Source organism: Eurosta solidaginis, chromosome 1 (genome assembly GCF_040869045.1).
Source record: "Eurosta solidaginis isolate ZX-2024a chromosome 1, ASM4086904v1, whole genome shotgun sequence".
Taxonomy (NCBI): domain Eukaryota; kingdom Metazoa; phylum Arthropoda; class Insecta; order Diptera; family Tephritidae; genus Eurosta; species Eurosta solidaginis.
Genome location: NC_090319.1, coordinates 310,236,712 through 310,259,044, shown reverse-complemented (window position 1 = coordinate 310,259,044; position 22,333 = coordinate 310,236,712). Strand labels below are relative to the sequence as shown.

At 34.0% G+C, this 22,333-nt stretch overlaps 2 protein-coding genes across 6 annotated transcripts in view; one reads left to right on the top strand and one right to left on the bottom strand.

The window, feature by feature from the left end:
- Positions 1-22,333, top strand: part of LOC137237633 (zinc finger protein 830) — a 69,079-nt gene that overhangs the window by 17,898 nt on the left and 28,848 nt on the right. The gene's annotated exons all lie outside the window — the stretch shown is intronic.
- Positions 683-7,378, bottom strand: LOC137237632 (uncharacterized). 2 transcript variants are annotated; one of them, XM_067761500.1, is made up of 3 exons: positions 5,351-7,378; positions 5,189-5,254; positions 938-1,016 (listed from the first exon to the last, which is right to left on the bottom strand). In XM_067761500.1, exons 1-2 carry the CDS (start codon positions 7,211-7,213, stop codon positions 5,225-5,227), a joined length of 1,893 nt encoding a protein of 630 aa, XP_067617601.1. In that variant the 5' UTR covers positions 7,214-7,378; the 3' UTR covers positions 938-1,016; positions 5,189-5,224. The 2 variants fall into 2 exon arrangements, with proteins under 2 accessions (XP_067617599.1, XP_067617601.1); XM_067761498.1 differs by lacking the exon at positions 5,189-5,254 and having other exon boundaries at positions 683-1,016; positions 5,351-7,368.

The following is a 22,333-nucleotide window of genomic DNA, read 5'->3' as shown; positions in this document are numbered from 1 at the left end:
GTGTTATCGATGATGGTTCTTTGTCGGATGCAGATCCGGAACGTTCCCGTAACAAGCACCTTTAAGGTACTAGCCCGACAATCTCAGGAACGATTTAGTATAACCACATGAAACATTCTAGGCCATACCGCCCCACCACCCCCTAGATCCGCGAGGAAATTGGAGTCGCCAGAGCCTCGGCTGCTAAAGAAGCAGGATTCACCACGGGTAGGTGAGGTTGACCATTGGGTTGGAGACGCTATAAATTGCGCTGGCAACCCCTTGAAAGGGGCTACACAACCCCTTGAATCAATTTGGTATTTTAGTCGCCTCTTACGACAGGCAAACATGGCGCGGGTATGTTTTAAGCCCCTTAACCCACTGGGTTAGTAAAAAATGTGTTTCGAATGCGAAATAAAACAAAAAAAAAAGACAGCCTACAAAATTTGTATGAAGTAAAATACAGATTTCACACAGAAACGCAATGTAATCGCAATTTCGTTTAATGAAACAATATTTCTTCGTCGAGAGATGTCGTCACTCCCAACACTTGTTACCGAAAGTGTTCTGGTTCTTCAATAGACGTAGTCCTCTACACTTTGTACTTTTTATAACTAAAAATTGACGTGGCTACCAGTTGCAAGTGCTTACTTACAAAAAGTTGAATCAAAATAATTCTTTGTTATCAACAATCATATAATTTGTACATATTATAAAGTTTTTCGCGGCAAGCCACGAGTTTTATTAACATAGATTTTTTCGCATTTTCACAACACTAAAAATGTAAAACTAAACCAACGTCATAAATAAAAATTAATTCATTTAAACATGAGCGTAATGATAAAATTAAAATTATTTCATCAAAGATTTTATTATTCGTCCATAACTTTAAAGCCGGAAAATTCGTTAATTGCCCGGTCAAGAAAAATTGGATTCAACTTAACTAAGATAATGTCCTCCAGCATATCGTTGGTCAAATCGTTGCGATTATCTGCCATTAACAAATTTAAGGATGCAATTTCCTTACCAGGAGTTACCTAATAAATTGAGTAAATTTAGTTAATCTACAAACTGATAAGTTTTCTGTTGTAAAGTCAGTATCAATATGCAAAATGAGACACCTATATTTCCTATATTTCGTCTTCTACTCTTTTAATGCAATACCCTTTTTCGACACTTTTCCTAGGTAAATCAGTTAAACAAAACTTCCATACGTTTTGTATGTAAGCGCAAAATGAACTCACTGAAATACATTTCCAGACATTCTATGCCAGAGCGAGCAGAGAGGGCATCTGCATAGGCCAGGCCAGACGGGCATCCGCAAAGGAAGTGCACAGCACTTTCTATCCCCTCCTCGTTCTTACATTTCCGACATAAATCATTCGTTGGGACTACCATGCGTTTGCCACACACTCCCATCAGACAGTAGCCCCTTGAGGTCCCAATTAATGCGCCTAAGAAGAGACGATTAAGATTAATCAGGAACCTGGTTGGGTTGTTATTTCGCATGTGGGTTCCAATATGAGCAGCAATGTCACTCAGATTGCTTAAGAGGTATATCGTTTACCTTTCGAATCTTCGGGTTTTTTAGTCGTCCGTTACGACAGGTATGCATATCTAAGCCCTTTGTACTCTCATCTCATTTAAAAAACTATAGTTATGTATATCTTCAAAGCAGAGGAGTTACGTCCGATAAATACACTGGCCAGTGACGAAAAGATTTTAGAACTTGTGGTAAAAAACCAGTTGGTTCAATACTTGGAAGGAAAAAATATACTCATACCTCAGCAATCAGGATTTAGAGAAAATCATTCCTGTGAAACAGCTTTGAATATAGTTTTAGCTAAATGGAAATAAGAACTTAATAACAAAAAGGCGGTAATAGCAGTTTTCATTGATCTTATAAGAGCTTTCGAAACTATAGATCAAAAAATATTATTAGAAAAATTGGAAGGAATAGGCGGGAGAGATGTTGAATTGGATTGGTTTAAAGATTTCTTAACAAATCGTAAGCAAAGAACCGTAATTGGTTCGAAAATATCAGATGAAGTGGATGTTAAGATTGGCCTACCCCAAGGCTCTGTTCTTGCTCCAATTTTATTCAACCTTTATATTAATGATAAGTATAAATTCTGTTTTGAAATTCAGCTCCATAAAACTTTTCGCTGATGATGGTCTGATTTCTATAAATGGCAAAAATTAAAATGATATAAGAACAAAGATACAAAGTGACTTAAACGCCCTTTATATCTGGCTGTGTGCTAACAGACTTAAAATTAATATAGGCTCATTCCATTTCAAGACACCCGGTCCGCGCAAGATATGATTTTTGATTTCGATGAAATTTGAATATGTTGTTCTTTGGTCAAAATAATCCCACTCAGCATTTAGGTGATTGAATTTTGAATTTCCCTACATATCAATACAATTTGATTACTCTTTCTGACTAAATAATGAGTTATCATACAATTTAACAAAAGAAATAATCAAATATGAATACTTTTGATGATGAAAAACTAAAAAGCATTTTTCGATCACTTTTTGGAATCATTTTTGAAGTCCTTTAATGACCAAATTTTAATATTTCATAAAAACCAACAAAAACAATAATCAAATATGCTTACCTTTGATGATCAAAAACTGAATATAGTTTTTCAATCACATTTTGGAATCATATTTGAATCAAATGTGTTTACTTTAGGTGATCAAAAATTTATAATTATTTTTCATTCAGCTTTCTGAATCTTTTATGAATATATACATATATGTTTACTGAATAATGAATTTTATACTTGTTGAAATTTTACTTTTCATTAAAAATTTTATTTTTGCACATACACATACTTTTTCAATCATGAAGCTAAGAAAAAATATATAATCATTTTATTATTTATGCATAAGATATTCTTCAAGACAAAAATAATATAATGCTGCCCGTGAACGAAGATTCCCCAAACAATTTCTCCCCTTCAGCTTCCCAGAAAATACATAATGATTGGACAATACATAGGTTGTGATCTATTTGAACCCCAGGTAAGTGAAACTATCTTGACATACCTGGATACGGCTTCAACATCCTGATGTTGGATGTTGTAGTCGCAGGTGTATATCGGTCAAGTTTGTTCGCGAGTTAGCTGTGGTTCGAATAGCTCACTTTCGCATGCTTTCCCCTTATGAAATAAGATTATTATGTAGTATCATATTTTGAATGAGATATGAAGAATAAATGTATTATAATGGCATTCAAAAATGATTCAAAAATCTCAACCAAAACGATTGAAATATATTCACGGATATAATCAGAAAATGACTGTGAAAAGCAGTCAAATATTACTCTAAAACTATTAAAGCTCAATTTTAATATGATATCAAATATGAATAAAAAGCGTTTCGAAATAGGAATCATAAATGATTATTCAGGAATAATCACATTTATGGTACATTTTTCTCCCGACGATACGTTAATTTTCGAACAGAAAATGCTTTTAAATTTGAACGTTTTTAATCATCTTGGGGTATGATATTTAAATATTTTTTGATCAAAATTTAAAAAAAATGCTGGCTGGGATGAAACACGCGTTTTTTTGTTTGCCTCAAAAAAATGTTTTTTCGGATTGATCGGCAATTGAATTCGATAAAATGCAATCGATATTTTATTCGCCTATTTTGTCAAATGTCAATAACTTTGTCAAAAATTAACCGATTCTCATAATTTTTTCTTTCAAATATTCGTTATTACTTTTCATTTTATATAAATTTATAAACAATAGCATATAGTTAAAAAAAATATTTTTTTTAGTATTAATGCCAAGTGCTTCAAATTAATAAAAATATCATATTTATTATTGAAAACATTAATTTCTTATTATTTTTCAGAATTATAGTGATTTTGTAACAGTACATGGCAAAGGCTCTTGTGACGGTATTTGAGGTTTAGTGAAATATTTTGCCATATTCGGAAAAATAACAACAAATGAATGTTTTCAATAATAAATGTGATATATGTATTGCATAACAACAAATATTCTTCAACACAATGAAATTTATTTATAATATAAAGCACAGAAATTTGCAAGTGTATCTCAAACAAGTATTACATTTAGCTATGAGGTCCATGATATAAATACAAGGCAGAGAAATGATTTTAAATTGCCCAATTATAAAACCGAATCGGAACAAAATAGTCTTTTTTACAAAGGGTTAAAATGCTTCAACGAACTACCTGAATATATTAAAAATTGTGATAGAAACTTATTTAAGAGCCGGTTGTATGATTACTAGGCCGATTAAATGATATAGTTGTTGAAATTTAAATGCATCACTAACGTGTCATAATTAAATTTTTTAATTTAAAAATTTAGCTGTATTTTAACAATGCAGATTTTACTCTTCCAATTAAGGCAGTTAGTCGTCAGAAGTTGGTGAGCACCAAAGTGAGTGGGTGAAATTTACCCGTGTGTAGTTCGCGTACTTTTTTCCATAAGGTGAATTTTTATCTTTTTTCAATTCCATTTCTATAAGGAAAGATTTTATTTTAGGTCAATAATGGCAATGTGGTCTAGAAGTCGTCCTCTAAACGAAATCGAGGCGCAACGTTTGTTATCGGATTTGGATGATGAAAATATTAATTTTGATTCAAACACAGCAAATATTATCAGTGCAGGACTATTGCGCAACTCGTAACACAAGACTTTCAAAACCTGTTAGATGTGAGTTTTGTGACAGAAAAAAAGACCGGAAGACGTCCAAGACCTGTGCTCGCTGCCACTTACCTATGTGTGAGGAACATAGACCTATGATTTGCTACCAATGCGCGGAAGAAGATTGAATAAATTCTATAACCTCAAATTGTCTTTCTTGTTAGAGTGTTTAGCTAAGCTAAGTAAACTTACTAATTTTTATGAATTCGCTATTCTTTCGTATATTTACTTATTTACTTCTAAATTACATAGTTTTTTTGAAGTCCAAGATAGTTTCCTGATATTGTTTTTTTCTTTAGAACGCAAAACATATTTCTGATAGAAAATTTCTTTAAGTCAATAAAAACAAAGTATGTTATTATATTATTTGATGTCCTTGAATTAATTAAATTAAACAATTCATTTTAAATTTATTTTGTATAAATACTTACAAAAAAAAAAAAAAAAAATGGAAATAAAAACTTTAACTCTGTTTGTGGATATATGTTAATGAATTGGGTGAAACTTACCCCAGTATGTGGTTTACGTAAAAAAAAAAGGTGTGTCTACCGATGGTTAAGTTTTTGAACTAGGCTCTAAGAGTCGTAATAAATAAAAAGGAATATTTTCATTAAAAAAAGAAAAAACTTTAAACTAGCACTTGATACTGACTCTACGTAGTACATAATTACCTGCGTTGGTATCGCAAAGCAAATATTACTAAGCGCATACAGTTCGGGATCAACTGATTCACGCTCTTTCCAAAACTCCAGTATATTTGTGTTAACTCTTTGAAAAGGTAATTTTAAATTCTCTATTTTACTATACACATCAGTGTGATCGGCATTGCGGGCCTCCAAATTTTGACAAAGATATTCATTTACGTAATCGTCTTCATCTTCAAGAGCTGCTGCATTGAATACTGTGAGAGTATTATAAGTTGAATCTGATTTTTCAGATTTTATAGAGCTTGTGGTCTCCATACAGTGTTCAGACTTTATGGAGCTTGTGGTCTCCATACAGGGTTCAGACTTTATGGAGCTTGTGGTCTCCATACAGTTTTCAGACTTAATGGAAGAGCTTTCGCACTCAGTAGGACCGCCCATTTCTTTTAAGCGATCATATATTTTTTTTAAGAAAACTATAGCATCAGCTCTTTTATGAGCGCTCAATATATGATTGAAACGTGGATCCAAATACAAGCAAGCATTTACACATTCGTTTGTTAAAAGCTGCGAAGTACGATGTTCAATGTTGTTTAGAAGATTATTACCAATTAACTGAGACAATGAATCTGGCGATATTTGCACTAGTTTTTCAGTTAAGATTTTGCATTTTAGCCATTGTGCGTATAAGTCGTAATAATGTAGTTCTTCTTCTTGAAATTTTATAATTGTTTTTTGTAATGGCTCATAAATGGTGTAGTAACTTTTTATAAAAAACCATAACTCGTCATTTATTACGAATTTTTCTTGTGATATTTCATGTTTTATGTTTGCAATATTAACTAAAACTGTTTTTGCATTTAAAATATCTGCCATCATATTGTAGGTTGAGCCATATTTAGTTGTACAATCTAGCTGAGGTAGGGCTAATTTGTTTTGTGCGAAAAATTCATGCAGGCCATTTGTTGGATTTCTTATATATTTTATCAAATTTCGACAATTCATTAAATAATTTCTAATTGTAGCATCTTTGGTGCTATCTAATGCGCACAGTTGTGCTGTTTTTGAGGCACAGCGACAAATTTCAATATTTTCCATTTCTATTTTAGATGTTTCATTCAAAATTTCAATATTTTTCAAGTATACATCATTGGACTCTTCTGCGTCTTCTGCGCCTGCTTTAAAAATGCTATCGCCTCGATTATCAAGTGTGATGGTAACAATTTGTTGAAAACTGATGCCATATTTATTTAAAACCTTCATAATTTCTGTAGAAATATCTTGCGTAGTACTCTCGAGTTCTATTATACCTAGTATTTTAGACTGTATGACGTAGTTTTGAACATATTGCGCACTAAGTGTATATTTATTTGAATTGTTATGTGATAGGCGTGTGGCGCTAACAATTTTTAGAGAAATTAAGCGCTGTTCGAGCTCTTCTCTTATTTCATCTCTTATATTGCTTGCCATAAGTTTTATCAGAATTTTACATTTGTGGCTGTTTAAGTCAAATTTTTTCTCGTACTTTAGACTTATACCTTCACAAATCGGATCTATAATATTTTTCATATTCTCCGAATCTAGCACATGAAATGGCATATTGTCCTCAATGATTAAGCCAATGTAGCTTCTCAATAATTGCTTGTGGCAGATTGGAATTTTTATAATTTTTTTTCTAAACTCTTTTTTAACAACTCCACTACCACTGCCACAACTTTCATTATTATCACCACTGTATTTGATTTTATGCAGTTTACTTAAATGTGTTTTCAAATTAAACAATCTATCTGATTTTAAGTTATGATTGCACATTTTGCATACAGCAATTGCACCGTCGTCTATTAAATTAAAATAAGTGAAAATTTGTTTTTTATTCAAACGCGGTGCCATGATGACGCAGCATACACACAGAACGAGCGATATCAAATGACTATGTACAGTCGAATATAAATTTTTTCACTTCAGCTATTTCTCTCGACTGCGCATGAAAACAAATCAACACACATGCATGGAGCAAATAACTTCATGCTCTTGACTACGACTATCCAACATTCATTTGTGTAGGTAGTAGCTACAGTTGTCAACATAAAAACTGGTTTGGAAGTGGTGAGTTGGAATGCACAGGCACTGTAGAGTTGAAAAATTTAGTTCACTTTGGATGTGTGTTTTACGGAAACATTTTACTCAGTGGAAAAATGAGTTCAACTACAAATTTTATTTGTTGTACAAAAATTTTCAATTTCGCTGTGCCAAACGAATGGCGAAATGTTGACATTTGGCAAACTAAAATAGCGACTCCATTTTTTTGTTACATAAAGTTTTTCGGGCAATTCTTTACGACAGCATGACACTGCTAATACGAGTCCAAAAATATTGAGAGAGGAATCAAACGACGCGTCTTGACATCAGTATTAACAATCCGAAGGCGGAAGATAAACATTTTAACTCGTTCAAAAGATATTAAAGAAAAACCGAAAAAATAACCGTGGGTACCTCCGAAACCGGGGGTGGTATCCATAGTATTTTTGCGCAGAACACCTTTCTGCGTTGGCGGACTTCGGCCGCGCCTATAAAAAATTACCCTGGGTGGGTCCAACATCGGTTTGGAGAACAAAACTATATCCGCGCAAAACACTTAAGTTCACAATTTTTTTTGGTGGGTACACAACATTACAACAACCACATGAAAATCGCCAACTTTAACTGCAAATATCTCCGGAAAGAGATAAAATGTTTCTTTTCCGCCTTCGGATTATTGTTCTCGAGACGCGTATTAGCAGTGTCATGCTGTCGTAAAGAATTACCGTTTGTCGCGTGGTTTCGCTTTGTTGATATGTATCTGTAAATCTTACATTACATTGTACATAAGAGATTTAAGCTGCAGTTACACACGGACGTACGTACAAAAAGCATGTCAACTGACACGACCTATCTTATGAATGTGCAATGTAAACAAAAACTCACCAACGTTCAACGCCCGTACGTACGGGCCCGGAAACGTAAAAACAAAACAATTTAAATTTTTTCCATAAGAACGTGTCAGCTGATCGCTCTCTTACTAGACAGAGTTTGAAAAATTGTGGAAATAATTCGAAATAATTATGTAAAAGTTCAGATTATAAATATGTAATCAATTTATACTATTTAATATTAATTCCAGCCTTTTACAAGATAAAAAATTAAAATAGAAAAAGATGATGTTTCCATAAGCATGCATTCAAACGTCAATGGCAAAAATTTTTTCTTTTCCACTACGGGCATAAACTTCGCTCAAAAGTGTGTTCGTACCATGGTATAAAAAAGAAGGTAATTCCACTCAAAATTTTTTGACGTATTTGGGGATTTTTTGAAATTTCATAATGTTTGTTGTTTTCCTAGAAGCGTTGCCATACCGTTACTGTTTAAGAGGAAATTGTGGTTTGTCGGGATGGAAATTTCCTTCAGAAAGAAAACGCATTGGTAATCTGAGACAATAATAATATGCTTTAGCACGATTTATGTGCATATATATCGATTGAGAATACAGCAAAACATGCAATTTTATTGAAAAATAGTGGATAATGATTCATACATTGGTTAATGACTCATATCTTTATGGCAGCTTGACCCCTAGACAGAAATAAATACACGAAAAATCCTGTTCTAGCATGTCCCTATTATGCATGCCTCTATAGTGGATATTTCTCAAGGCATGTCGAGAAAAAGTTAACCTCCAAAGTCTGCAGTGAGTGGTAGGTGGTTAATTTGTTACGTTTGTAGGACGCTACATCCATATCAATGCTAAAGGGAAACATGTGTATAGGCGGGGCTTGCCCCAAGGTGACCCTGGTACAACGGGCAAAAGAACTCTGATAACTAGTGGCTAACCAGCAGAGCTACAGGGCAATGTTCTTCCCTAAAATATGGTTTAACAATTTCCTCCTCAAGCGCTACGCTTGAATTATGCAATAAATAAATAATGTCGACTTGTCGCCAATTTATCACCATTCAATTTCACAAAAATAGCGTTTAAGTATACTGAACTCTTTAGAAATTGCGGTGTCGGTTCATAAGGACCTCCTTTGGCCAATAAATTGACAAACGCGTATGTTTTGTTAACATGTTCTTAGCAAACGTACGGACACTTAAGAAGGCTTGATTTGTATACTTCGATCCATGTTTCTTTCATCAAAGCAATTTTCCAGAGCTCGAAAAACTTATTAAAAACCTTCTTTTCTAGGCTGATATTTCGTATTAAAATATTTCTAGCGCATGCGGGTCATTTTTTTCTGTTTTATTTAAAATACATAACTATGAAAGTAATTTAGTCGTATCCGTTATTATAAAATCCATCAAAATTAGAAAAATTCGTAACATTTTTCAATCTGGTAGTTTGTTTTTGGTGAACTTGTCATTGTCCCCGCAAAAGTCAAGTGGCTAGCGTCACATTAAATGGACCTACCTTCTTTTTTTTATCATGGTTCGTAGGGCATACGTATACGTACGTTACACACGTCGGTGGGTAACTGCAGCTTTATCCATAAGCAGGCACAAATAGCCAATGGCTTTTAAAGCTCGAAATTGGACCAATTCTAATACTATCAACACGATTCTAAACAAAAATACATTCATCTTATGCTGAATGAAAATTACTTGGGATTTTTTATACTTAGCTGTGCAAAGCTCACAGAGTATATTAACTTTGCTGTTTGTAACGGCATAAACTAACAAAATGATCAGGGTGGAAACAGAATGTACATATGTGAACACGATTACTTGGATACATTTTGAAATATTTGATATGTAAGTTACTTCGCATTCATGTTGTTGTTGCGCATCCACCTTTATATTTTTACTTCTCATAAATATTTTTGCAATTTCTATGTCAAAATTTAAAAATCAAAGTTTAGCAAGAATATGTCTTTATATAAGGAGACATTTTTCGCTGATTTTTGTCCATTTAATATAAAGGAAGTGCTTAAAATGTTTTTATTTTATTTATATTTTCTCCTTTTCTTATATTTTCTCGGTGTCTTAACCTATCTGTTAAGTTTTACGCTTGTAGCTCAATGAGAACGTACATAAAAATCAATCTCAAAATTCCCTCCGTTTCGTCTGATTTTTATACTGAGCTGAGCAGAGCTCACAGAGTATATTAATTTTGTTCGCATAACGGTAATCCGTAACGGCATAATCTAATCAAGATAGATATAGACTTCTATATATCAAAATGATCTGGGAGAAAAATGAAATTCATCTAGCCATGTCCGACGTCCGTCCGTCTGTCCGTAAACACGACAACTTGAGTAAATTTTGAGGTATCTTTATGAAATTTGGTATGTAGGTTCCTGGGCACTCATCTCAGGTCGCTATTTAAAATGAACGAAATCGGATACGACCACGCCCACTTTTTCGATATAGAAAATTCCGAAAAACCGAAAAAGTGCGATAACTCATTACCAAAGACGGATAAAGCGATGAAACTTGGTAGGTGGGTTGACCTTATGACGCAAAATAGAAAATTAGTAAAATTTTGGACAATGGGAGTGGCACCACCCACTTTTAAAAGAAGGTAATTTAAAAGTTTTGCAAGCTGTAATTTGGCAGTCGTTGAAGATATCATGATGAAATTTGGCAGGGTCGTTACTTGTGTTCTAAATAAAAATTAGCAAAATAGGATGACGAACACGCCCACTTAAAAAAAAAATGTTTAAGTTAAATTTTAACAAAAAATTGAATATCTTTACAGTATATAAGTAAATTATGTCAACATTCAACTCCAGTAATGATATGGTGCAACAAAATACAAAAATAAAGGACAATTTCAAAATGGGCATGGCTCCGCCCTTTTTCTTTTAATTTGTGTAGAATACATTTAATGCCATAAGTCGAACAAAAATTTATCAATCCTTGTGAAATTTTGTTAGGTGCATATATTCTATGACTGTAACTGTTTTCTGTGAAAATGGGAGAAATCTGTCGAAGCCACGCCCCGTTTTTATATACAGTCGACCGTCTGTCCTTCCGCTCGGCCTTTAACACGATAACTTAAGCAAAAATCGATTTATACATATTTACTAAACTTAGTTCACGTACTTATCTGAACTCACTTTATCTTGGTATAAAAAATGGCCGAAATCCGACTATGACCACGACACTATGACCACCACTTTTTCGATATCGAAAATTAAGAAAAATGAAAAAAATGCCATAATTCTATACCAAATACGAAAAAAGGGATGAAACATGGTAATTGGATTGGCTTATTGACGCAAAATATAACTTTAGAAAAAACTTTGTAAAATGGGTGTGACACCTGCCATATTAAGTAGAAGAAAATGAAAAAGTTCTGCAGGGCAAAATCAAAAGCCCTTGGAATCTTGGCGGGAATACTGTTCGTTTTATTACATATATAAATAAATTAGCGGTACCCCAGATGATATTCTGCGTCACGCTGGTCCACATTTTGGGGGATATCTCACAAAAGGCCGTCACATATACAACTAAGGTCCACTCCCTTTTAAAACCCTCATTAATACCTTAAATTTGATACCAATGTCATACAAACACATTCCAGGGTTACCCTAGGTTCATTTTCCTACATGGTGATTTTCCCTTATTTTGTCTCCAAAGCTCTCAGCTGAGTATGTAATGTTCGGTTACACCCGAACTTAGCCTTCCTTACTTGTTCTAAATATCTTTACACGGACTAAGAGCCTCTAGCTCATGGAGAAGTTACCTAAAACCCGGTTTCAAATTTCCAAATTATTATCTAATTTTTTTGATCCGTGCGCCACCTTTTGTTCCTTTGTCACGGTGTCTTAACCTGTCTCTGAGGTTTCATGTTTGGAGCTCAATGATAAGTTGCTTTAAAATCGATCTCAGAACACAAAATTTCCAAATTCTTATCTAAATATTTCGATTCGTGTGCCACCTAATTGGATTTTTTTCTCCTTAAATTTTCTCGGCGTCTTATCCTATCTGTGAAGTTTTACAGTTGTAGCTCAATGAGAACTTACATAAAAATTAATCCAATAAATAAATATCTCATCCCGTCCGCCCCTAGCGAATCTTTTTGTATCGTGTCTTCGGCTGTCATCGACCTCTGAATTAAGTTTGAAATTTCAAGTCTCTAGCTTATCGAGAAGTTACTTAAAAGCTGGTTTGAAAATTTTCAAATCTTATCTAATTATTTCGATCCGTCTGCTACCTAACGGATTTTTTTCCTTTTTTTGCATGGTCACGGTGTTCTAACCTACACATGTGTTAAGTTTCGCGTTTTTAGCTCAATGAGAAGTTACTTAAAAATCGATTGCAAGATTTGCGGACCTAATATAAAGGAAGTGAAATAACCTTATTATATTACTCCATCTAGGTTAAATTATTTGTATTTTTTTGACCATGTTTGACATTAGGTAAATTTCGTCAATCATGTTGGTTATATACATATCGGTAGATTCATACGGAGTTGCCACCTTCATTAATTTAACCATTTTTGGATGATTTTAGATAACGTTGGATCACAATTTTTTAGGATTTGGTCTGTTTTTTAAGTTATATTTCTTTAAAAACTGGATAAAGTTTTCGGCCGCCGTGGTGTGGTGAAAGCGTGCTCTGTTTACCACACCGAAGGTCCTGGGTTGAAGTCACGTGCAAAGCAATATCATGCGTTTAGAAATATTTTTTTTTTTTTTTTGAAGTTACAAAATAAGTTTTTATAAGCAGAGTCGCCGTCGTCAGTAATTTTGCGAACACTCCGAGTGTATTTCTGCCATGAAAAGCTGCGCAGCGAAAATGCATTGAAGCTGTCGTTCGGAGTGGGCACAAAACAGCATGCTCTCACGGGAAAGTACTCTTAAATATCGCATTCCCGAAACTCACTACGACATCAGGCCACTGTAGTGTCTTCGTGATCGAACGAAGTGGCAGCTGTTGCCAAAACTGCTATTGGTAGCCAGACACACAATCAAAATTTAAGAGTTTCGCTTAATTGATAATCCTAGCTCTAAGCTGTCGCAAATGAGCTCTTCCACATCCCATCACTGTAGAGGACATCAAATGTCAGATGAATTTTATACACAGTGCATGCATAGATGATTTCGCTGAATTTGAAACGCATTGAAAAATATTAATCTGAAAATAGACTTGAAAGCATGCCCATCCATGGTAATCAAGTATGATCATAATGAGATCAGACCGATGCTGGAAAAAACGAGTTTTTTAATGAAGCCTTGTGAGATTCATTGTACATTCAATTCCTGTTATGTCTGTTTAAAGGAGTCTTTCTAGAATAAATTCATGGAACGATTTCCTTCAATCATTGCTTGAAATTTTAGAAAATGATAGTGCCTTTTTCGGTTTTAGTTTTTTTACGTATAGAATTTTGGCGCCTAATTAATTTTAAAAAAATGGCAACCGTAATCAGACAGCTGTTTAGTAAGTGGTCGTAATAGAGTTGAACGCATGGGTTAATTTATGTAAATTACATTTGACATGCACGCAAGTAAAGAATTTTGTTCTTGGCATTATTAGTAAGTAACTTACGAGCACAATTAGTAATTGCAACTTGCAAGTGAACAAACCCCAAAAGTGAAGAAAAATTGCTAAGTAAGTGGATATACAGAGGACATGTGTTGAAATGCCAATATAACAGCTGTTTAATTGGGCTGGTTATCACGTTCTTACTACATACACCTTTCGATTGATGACTGAAGCAGCTTTAATCTTCAACCCTTCGCTCGTTCTTACGTACATGCTTAGATCCAGCGGAATCGGTGTTGCCAAGAAATGCTACTTCGGACTGACTACTCAACGTAGTTAACGAATTAAAACCCAGCGACTACGCTGACTCTGACTGAGAAGGCGTTCCTATCAGAACCTGCTTATGAAAGCAGAAGACGGGCTTTTTTTTATAAGAGATTACTTGACAACCAGTTCTTTCCAAGTCAGAGAAGTACGGTGTTCACCTTTAGATATCTCAGCAGGCATAGAGGTAAAAAGAACACATGGATGGATTGTAGGCCTGTTTCTTTAAAGCGACGACGCTGCCACGGACCTCCTATAATCTATATATGTAAAAATCAAATTTTGTGTGTGTGTGTGTTCGCTATGGAAACGTATTTCCCACACTTCAATCATGACCAAATTTTGGCTATGGCAGGGATGCACCTTAACGTTAAGCTAATCGTTTATCAAAAAATTTCCACCGCTTCTGTTGAAACACTTCGAAATATTATCGATAAAGAAATTATCAAGATAAATTGTATCTCGTTTTTAACCGAAACGAAAAGCTTTAGTTAACGTTAAAAACGTTAACAAAAACGTGATACTTTATGTTTGAATTGTGCTGGCAATGCTATAGCCATGGTGAAGCCGTAAGGTGGTAACAGCGAGCGGACATACACACACAAACTCCATGTAATTTGTTTGTGTAATTCGTTGGTGGTAATGTCAAAAATACTCTGAGAAATGTTCGTACTGTCAAAATTCATGAGAAAAGTTGCAATCAGCTTGGCTAATGCTTTCACCTTAATGACTCCGCCATCAATCAGCTTTGCCAGCATAGTTTGAAATTAATAATCAACATAAACGATTTGATTTCGTTTTGATAGGGCAGAAAACGAAACAAAATCATTTCGTTAATTTGGCGTTCTTAACGTTAATAAACGAAACGAAATGACTTTGTTTCGTTTACTAACGTTAATTATCGTAACGAAATGATATCGGTTCGTTGGTTAAGCATGCCTGGGCTATAGGTTCCTTCGGTCAACACGAATGTTTTAGGCCAAAAATAATGTCGATATATATAAAGGGGGCGTGAAACCTCCCATACAAATGGAATATATCATATCTCTGGATGTAGTAATGATAGGATAATAAAATTGGTAAGGAGTTATATGACGTTAAGTCCTAACACCTCCAGTAAAATGTGGAATTGGAAAAAAGGGGCTTGGCACCTTCCCTACAAATGGGATTTTTCAGAACTATGGCTGCCATACAAACTTAGATAACACCTAAAGTTTGACTGCATTGTTGAGTTTGGCTGTTGTTCCCTTTGGAGGTTTAGTAACTGCTGTCGTTAAAAAATTTGTTAGCTTCAGTCTATCTACATCTTCTATAAAAATCAAATTCTGTGTGTGTGTTCCCTATGGAAACGTATTTCCCAACACTTCAATCATCACCAAATTTTGGCTATAGGTTCCTTCAAGACGAGGGTTTTTCAAATTTCAGAATTAAGAATTTTAAATTTAAATTTTTTTTGGCTATGCGAACGGGCAATCTTAGCTCCCCAAAATGACCATGTTAACAAAATCAATGATCGCATTTAAAACCAAATTCGTGGTGAAGTGACGAAATATAAATCGATCGACACAGTTACAGATGAAGATCAAATTGTGAATTATCCAATTGAATTTCTAAACTCTTTAGAACCACCAATCATGCTTCTTCGGAATTTAGTTCCACCAAAGTTGTGCAATGGAACCAGACTTTGCGCAAAGAAATTAATGCCGAATGTAATGGAAGCAACGAAGGACAATCGCTTACTGTTGCAGGATTAAATTTAGAGAGTCCACGCTTTTCGCTTGGCCAGCTACATATATGTTGCTTGCTCTAGAGTTGGAACGCCAAAAAATTGGTTTCTCTTTGCACCGAAATAAAAAACCGAAAATATTGTGTACCCATTTGCATTACAATAAGATACAATAATAAAATGTTTTAAACGAAAATTTCACCAAATATAACTACATAATTCAATTCAATTTACAGAACAACAAACTAAATTATCACTAAACAAAACAGAAAAAATTACGCAACATTCATTCGATCTCGGGCGTTACAACGTACGCCGGGTAAAGCTAGTAAGATAATAAACTTTATGCAAAAGCTTCTCCTGGATATGTTAGCGAATGAATGAAGACCTCCCCTATGGAGAGGAAGACTTGATTATCATCCTGATTTTAATCGGTGGTGGCTTGTCAAACTGTCTCCTACAAATTAGGGAGCCTTACGGTTTCTTTGCTGAGTTGCGACCTGACTGTGAATAACATTTTTTGAAGCATTTCAATTTCGTAGATATCGATGAAAATATTCCCCCAAAGCTGCGATGAATATTAACGAAGTGAAAATTCTTGACAGTCAATGCTAGCTTCAAGTAAAGTCATAATACGGTATCCGCAAACAAAACACGGATATATGTATGTATAACAGTTGACGTAGTCGAAAAACTTCATAAAATTCTTTTCTCAAATTATATTCTTTAACTAGTTCATTTAATGTTAACAACTTAATAGCCTTTTAATAAATAGACTGTCTCACGTACAATATGTATGTTTTCCAAAATTAATTTATTATTATATGCAATTCGAGCTATTTCACTGTAATATGATTTTCTACATAAACTTTGCTATTTTTTATGTCATACATTCAAGGTCCACATTTAACAATAAACATTCATACAGAACGTGTTCTTTTGTTGGAATTTTTTGCAGCTATACTTCAGCTAACTTGCGCGTGTACAACAACTATGAAATTTAAAAGTAGTCATTCATAGTGGTAAAATCAACAAATAGATAACGAATTTTATATAACGAGCAAGTGTCAGACTGCATGTGAAACGATGGAATTGTTGATTGTTTATAAAAAAATCATTTAATTTCGTATACTATTGTAACGATTTTAGAGAAATTCCGATTTTTCCACCTACTGCTAACGTTCGAATCGCCAAACTGTTGAATAAATAACTCCAATATTCAATAATGCAAAATGGTCGTTATTAGACTACTTTGAGGGTACTCATAACACTTATACTTCACAACAAATAGCGTGCTTAAATCAAACTGATTACTGACTACTCAGCTTGCTCTGCTTTTATACTCTATGTTGCCTTGTCCGCATATTTCTAAAAATGTCTAAACATTTCTCCCTCTAGAATCTTCTACTTGGTTACCAGCTATATGCGTGTGTATATGTGAGTACTACTTCGGCTGATGATTACATGTGTTTATGAGTATCTCCCCGTTGCCTTGTATGTACGTGTGTAGATGATGATTGATTTGGTTACGTAGTATCGGCTTAGTGATGGTAGTATCGCTTAGTGATACTAATTCGTTCCACTATTTATGAAAGTTATGAGTAAAATACATATAGGGTTATTAAGGGACCATTGCTCATTAGATTGTTGTCGGCTATATTGCCAAATCCACAAAGCAATAAGCATTTTAAAAGTAGTCTCGCCGTCAAAATGAGACATCGAAAGGGCTTCTTCTAAGAAGAACTCTTTCATGGAACTAGAGGGTGTGGGCGGGATGGCCTAGAGGGTTCAATGTGGTTATATTAATCGTTCCCGAGATGGTCGGGCTGAGGCCTTTGTAGTGCATGTTACTGGAACGTACCGGATCTATATCCGGCTGGGAAGCATCAACATAGATAACACTACCCAAAACCTTCGGGGCAGTGTCCTTATCGCTACAATAACAACAACGTCGAAAAATTTGATTTATCTTACACTGATAGCTTAAATACTGAACTATTGCTTGTTATTGCATTCAGCCAATTTTTTTAAATGAAGAAAAATCATGTTTTTATTATTTTTTAATAAAGTGGTATTATTATTTCACAAAAAAAAACCACTAACGGGGACGAATTGAACCATCATGTTGTCCTCTTATTGTCAGTCATTTTCCCTAAAGGTCTTAAGGGGCGAACCCTATATATCTTATATTACCTTAATTTTTACTAGCATAGTATATAAAATTAACCAATGAATGGCCAAAGCAAAACAACAAACATGTATTTGCATATTTTTAAATTAAATAATTGAAAGTGATATTATAGATAGTAAAAAGAAACAAAAAAAAAATGTAAGAAATAATAGTTCTTCGGCATTTTACAGTAGTGTACCCAAATTGGTCCAATGGTAATATATGGTTAATATTTTTTTAAAAGCGGTTTTAAAATGGGTACCCGTGTGTCCAGTTGCGACTTTAAAGTACTTTAGTGAGAGAACCACTGTCACTAGAGTGTTGAACCTTCTAATCTAGGAAACTACAGTATTTTTGTATCGTTTAAGTCAATGCTTGCGGGTTTCAGTTGGGGTCTGGGTTCCCCAGATATAAGTTCCCAAAGTAGACACCTAGGCGAACGCATAACCGGGTACCCGTGTACCCTTCAAATATTTAACAATTTATTTGTTTTAATAGGAAATTTTTATTGCGGATTGTAAAAATATATTAGAAAACATGAATCTTTAAACAAAAAATATTTTTATTTTGTAGACATATACTAATTTTTCTGCTCGAAAACGGTGCAGATACACCGAATGTACCAGGCACACTGGTTTTTTGCAGATGCTGCATGCTTTTCGCGTTTTTCTTCTTCGTTTGGGGGTTTCGGTATAACATAGGAAGCAGGATCCAGTTACTGGTTTTATCGAGCTTGTCGCAGTAAGTAAGTAACTAACTGATCAGCACACAATCTGTAATAATTTTCACTTATGAATTTTGTTACTGTGCGGTTAAAACATGTAAGTGGACACACGGGTACCCCCGTTATGCGTTTGCGTGGTATTTTTTGGTTATGCGTTCTACGGTTAAACTGGAGTATTTGATATTTAAATACTCAATGATTATTTGCAAACTATCCGATATGAGGTTAGTACACATGCGGCCACTGTGCCCAAATTGGAACAGTCAAATTTTGAATAAAGCAAATGGTTATATTCTCTTCCTAAGCTACTGCTAAGTATTGTAATTATTTACTTATTTATTGAATTGAATATATTGTAACGAATTTACGGAAATTCTGCTTATTTGAATAAATCACTCGAATATTCAGTATTGCAAACTGGTCTTTATTTAGATTACTTTCGGAGTAGTACTTCACAATTATACTTCACAATCAATAGCGTGTTTAAATCAAAACTGATTACTGATTCTTCAGCTTGCGCTGTTTTTATACTCTCTGTTGCCTCGTCAGCATATTTCTCCAAAGGTCTAGACGTTTCACCTTCTAGAATCTCCTGCTTGGTACAGGTATATTTGTAGTTTATGCGTTTCTCATAGTCATATGCGTGTGTATGTGTGAGCAACTACTTCGGCTGATGACCACATGTGTGTGCGTGAGAGATCTCTTCGTTGCCTTGTACATAAGTGTTGTTAGCTTTAATGCGTACATGTATATAGGAATGGCTGCTTCATGTTTTTATTATTGCGTGATTATTTACTAACAGCCTAGTGATGTCAACATGCGCCACAATATTATAAGGGATGTTCCATCGTCACTGCTGTGACAGTTATACACAATATTTCATCTTTATTGAAGCCTACTGATAAAACTAGCTGGAGATTTCTGGTTCTAATAGATAGGTTAAGACACTTAACATTTAATCATTTCGATTATTTAAAATACAATATCATAGTATACATATATGAAAATTATAGTAAGTTTTATAATTGTCATGGGTGTGACAAAGACTAGACGAAATTCATTAGTGTAGTTATCTATATCTATCTCTATACTATATATACAAGAAAGTGGTTTTAGTTACAATATTTATAACTCATGAATGGATGAACCGATTTGGCTGAAAATTGGTGGAGGGGTAGCTTATAGACGGATACTTTTTATCCCGTTCTGGCTAGGGTCTTGAGATCAAAACGTGGACCTGGGTAATCCTGGGATGTGTTTGTACAATATGGGTATCAAATGAAAGCTGTTGATGTGTGCTTTAGAGCATATTAATTTTTATACTGCTGGGTGGACCCGGGTACCCCTAGAATGTGTTAATAGAATATGGATAACAAATGAAATCTGTTTGAGAGCTTTAAAGTAATTTTCATTGTGATATTCGATTTAGTCGCATCAACCTGGAAAAACTGATAAATATACATGCGAAGCCGAAATAAAGACACGAATTAATAATACCCACATACCTATTTACATACGTCCTCTTCGATTTGCCTGAAATTTGGTATATAAATCTGCCTATATTAGTATTTACGACCCTTTTTTCCGGGTAGTAGACCAGAGACGGACTGGACTGGGATTAGGACTGGAACTGGGACTGAGAGTCGGAGTGGGAATGGGACTGGAACAAAATACATACCACCCTCTGTTACTGGCATTAAGGAATGAAGAAGAATGAGAAGAACTTGAGAGAAGAGAAAAGAGGGAAGGGGAGGCAGACTGAGAAAGAGATAGAGTGAGACGAAGATATAGATGAAGCGAATAAGACGGAGGGAGGAGTGAATAAAAGGATTAAGAAAAAGTGAAGAGGGGGAGGGCAGAGTAAGACGGAAAAAGCTTATTAAAATGTATGCAGATAGACCAAATTTAGGGCAGAACATCGTCTGCCGGGTCTGCTAGTATATTATGAACACTTCGAAAATTTGAAAGTAGCTGGTTTTGTTTAAATACTTTTTAATTAATTTAATTAATTTTTCTTAAATGATTTTATCTAAATTAAATATTAAAATAAGTTGTCTAAATATAAGTGTCGCGGGTGGGACAGAATTTGTCAAGGGTGGATAATATTCTAATTAAAAGCGTTTAATTAACTTGTCGTTAAAGTTTTCCAGAGCTTCAAAATATGGTTCACGCCATGTAATCAATTCACGGGCTAAATAAATTTGAGTTTTTTTAAATTCTAAGAATTTTTACTTTCTAAGGCTTTGTTTGACTAAGATTCAAGGGCCATGAAAAAAACCTACTTCATAGATATCGTATTTTTATTAAAATTTTTACTAGACCGAAATAGCTGATATCTGTATGAGGATTAGTATACGTATTACCTATGCCTACTTATTTCTAACAAATGGTTCAGCGCTGCTTCAAAACAAGCTCCTAATTGAAATTGTGAAATCAGCACTAACTTTTATTTTATAAGAAAAATTATTGCCGCACCAAAGCTCATTTTCTTATGGAACCTCCGAAAGCAAAGTGTTTAAATAATTAAAATTGAAAAGTAAAAAAACTCCCTACATGCGCTTTTTAAGAAAATTTAGCAAATAAGTATACTAAGGTTAAAATCAATTCAATAATATTTGTATAGTATATTTCATCACTACACTTCTAACCACCCAAAAGTGTAATTATATTTGCACTGGCACCAACAATTTATTTTTCTATGCACAATGATTAGGTGTTCCATAATTGGCACAGTGACCACAAATGGATTAAAAGCCTCTAGCATTGTTAATGCAAAACAATAGATAGTCTGGAACGATTATTCTAATTCCAGTTTGAACAACAAATAAGTTTAATTAAAGTATTTTATCCATAATTCTACGTTGGCTAGACTGTTGCAGTGCAAGCGTCTTTGCTAAGAGTGTTTCAATAAACAAAACATTGTTGTCTAATCTATTTTCTTTTTATGATTTGCTAACACAGCTGAAAAAGCAATGCGTAATGCTTGATGATTTGCCATTGAATCATAGGCATTTAGATATCTCAACCAACCACATATCGTGGTATATTGCTCATTATCTTATCTGCCAGTTCGAAATTGCATTTTGATTTAAGGATATGGACAGATAGTTATACCAATAGGGGATAGGGATAGCAGTGGGCATAGAAATAAGGATGGGGAGAAAGATATGTATAGGGATAGGGATAGGAATAGAAGTAGGATACGAATGTAGATAGTTATAGAGATAGGAATATACAAAAAAGGTATATTCGAAAAATAATTTAATTTGAATAAAGCTATTGAAACTGTGAAAAACTAAATGAGACTACTTTAAGCGATGTATAAAAGTTGATGACAATATTACATGCTTTTATTATTGTTTTGTGATAAGCACATTCCTACTAAGCGTGTATGCATATACCGCAGCAAATATAAAAATAGCAGTGTCAGTGAAACTAAAAATAAATAAAACTTCAATAAATTTTGTTACAGAAACTATGCTAATTAATACCAAAAACGTTTTTCGAACACATTTAGAAATTCGAGAAAATTTTACGTATATTTAAAACTTTTTCTTTGGAGTTCTCAAAATTCCCATTGATTTTTGACAATTTTTATTAAGAAGG

What these genes read in the sequence shown, in the direction of transcription:
- LOC137237632 (XM_067761498.1), bottom strand. Translation starts at nt 7,213, where the DNA reads ATGGCACCGCGTTTGAATAAAAAACAAATTTTCACTTATTTTAATTTA. An exon ending in GCTTTGCGATACCAACGCAG is followed by an intron (nt 1,017 to 5,350) that starts GTAATTATGTAC and finishes TCAATTTATTAG; the next exon opens with GTAACTCCTGGTAAGGAAAT.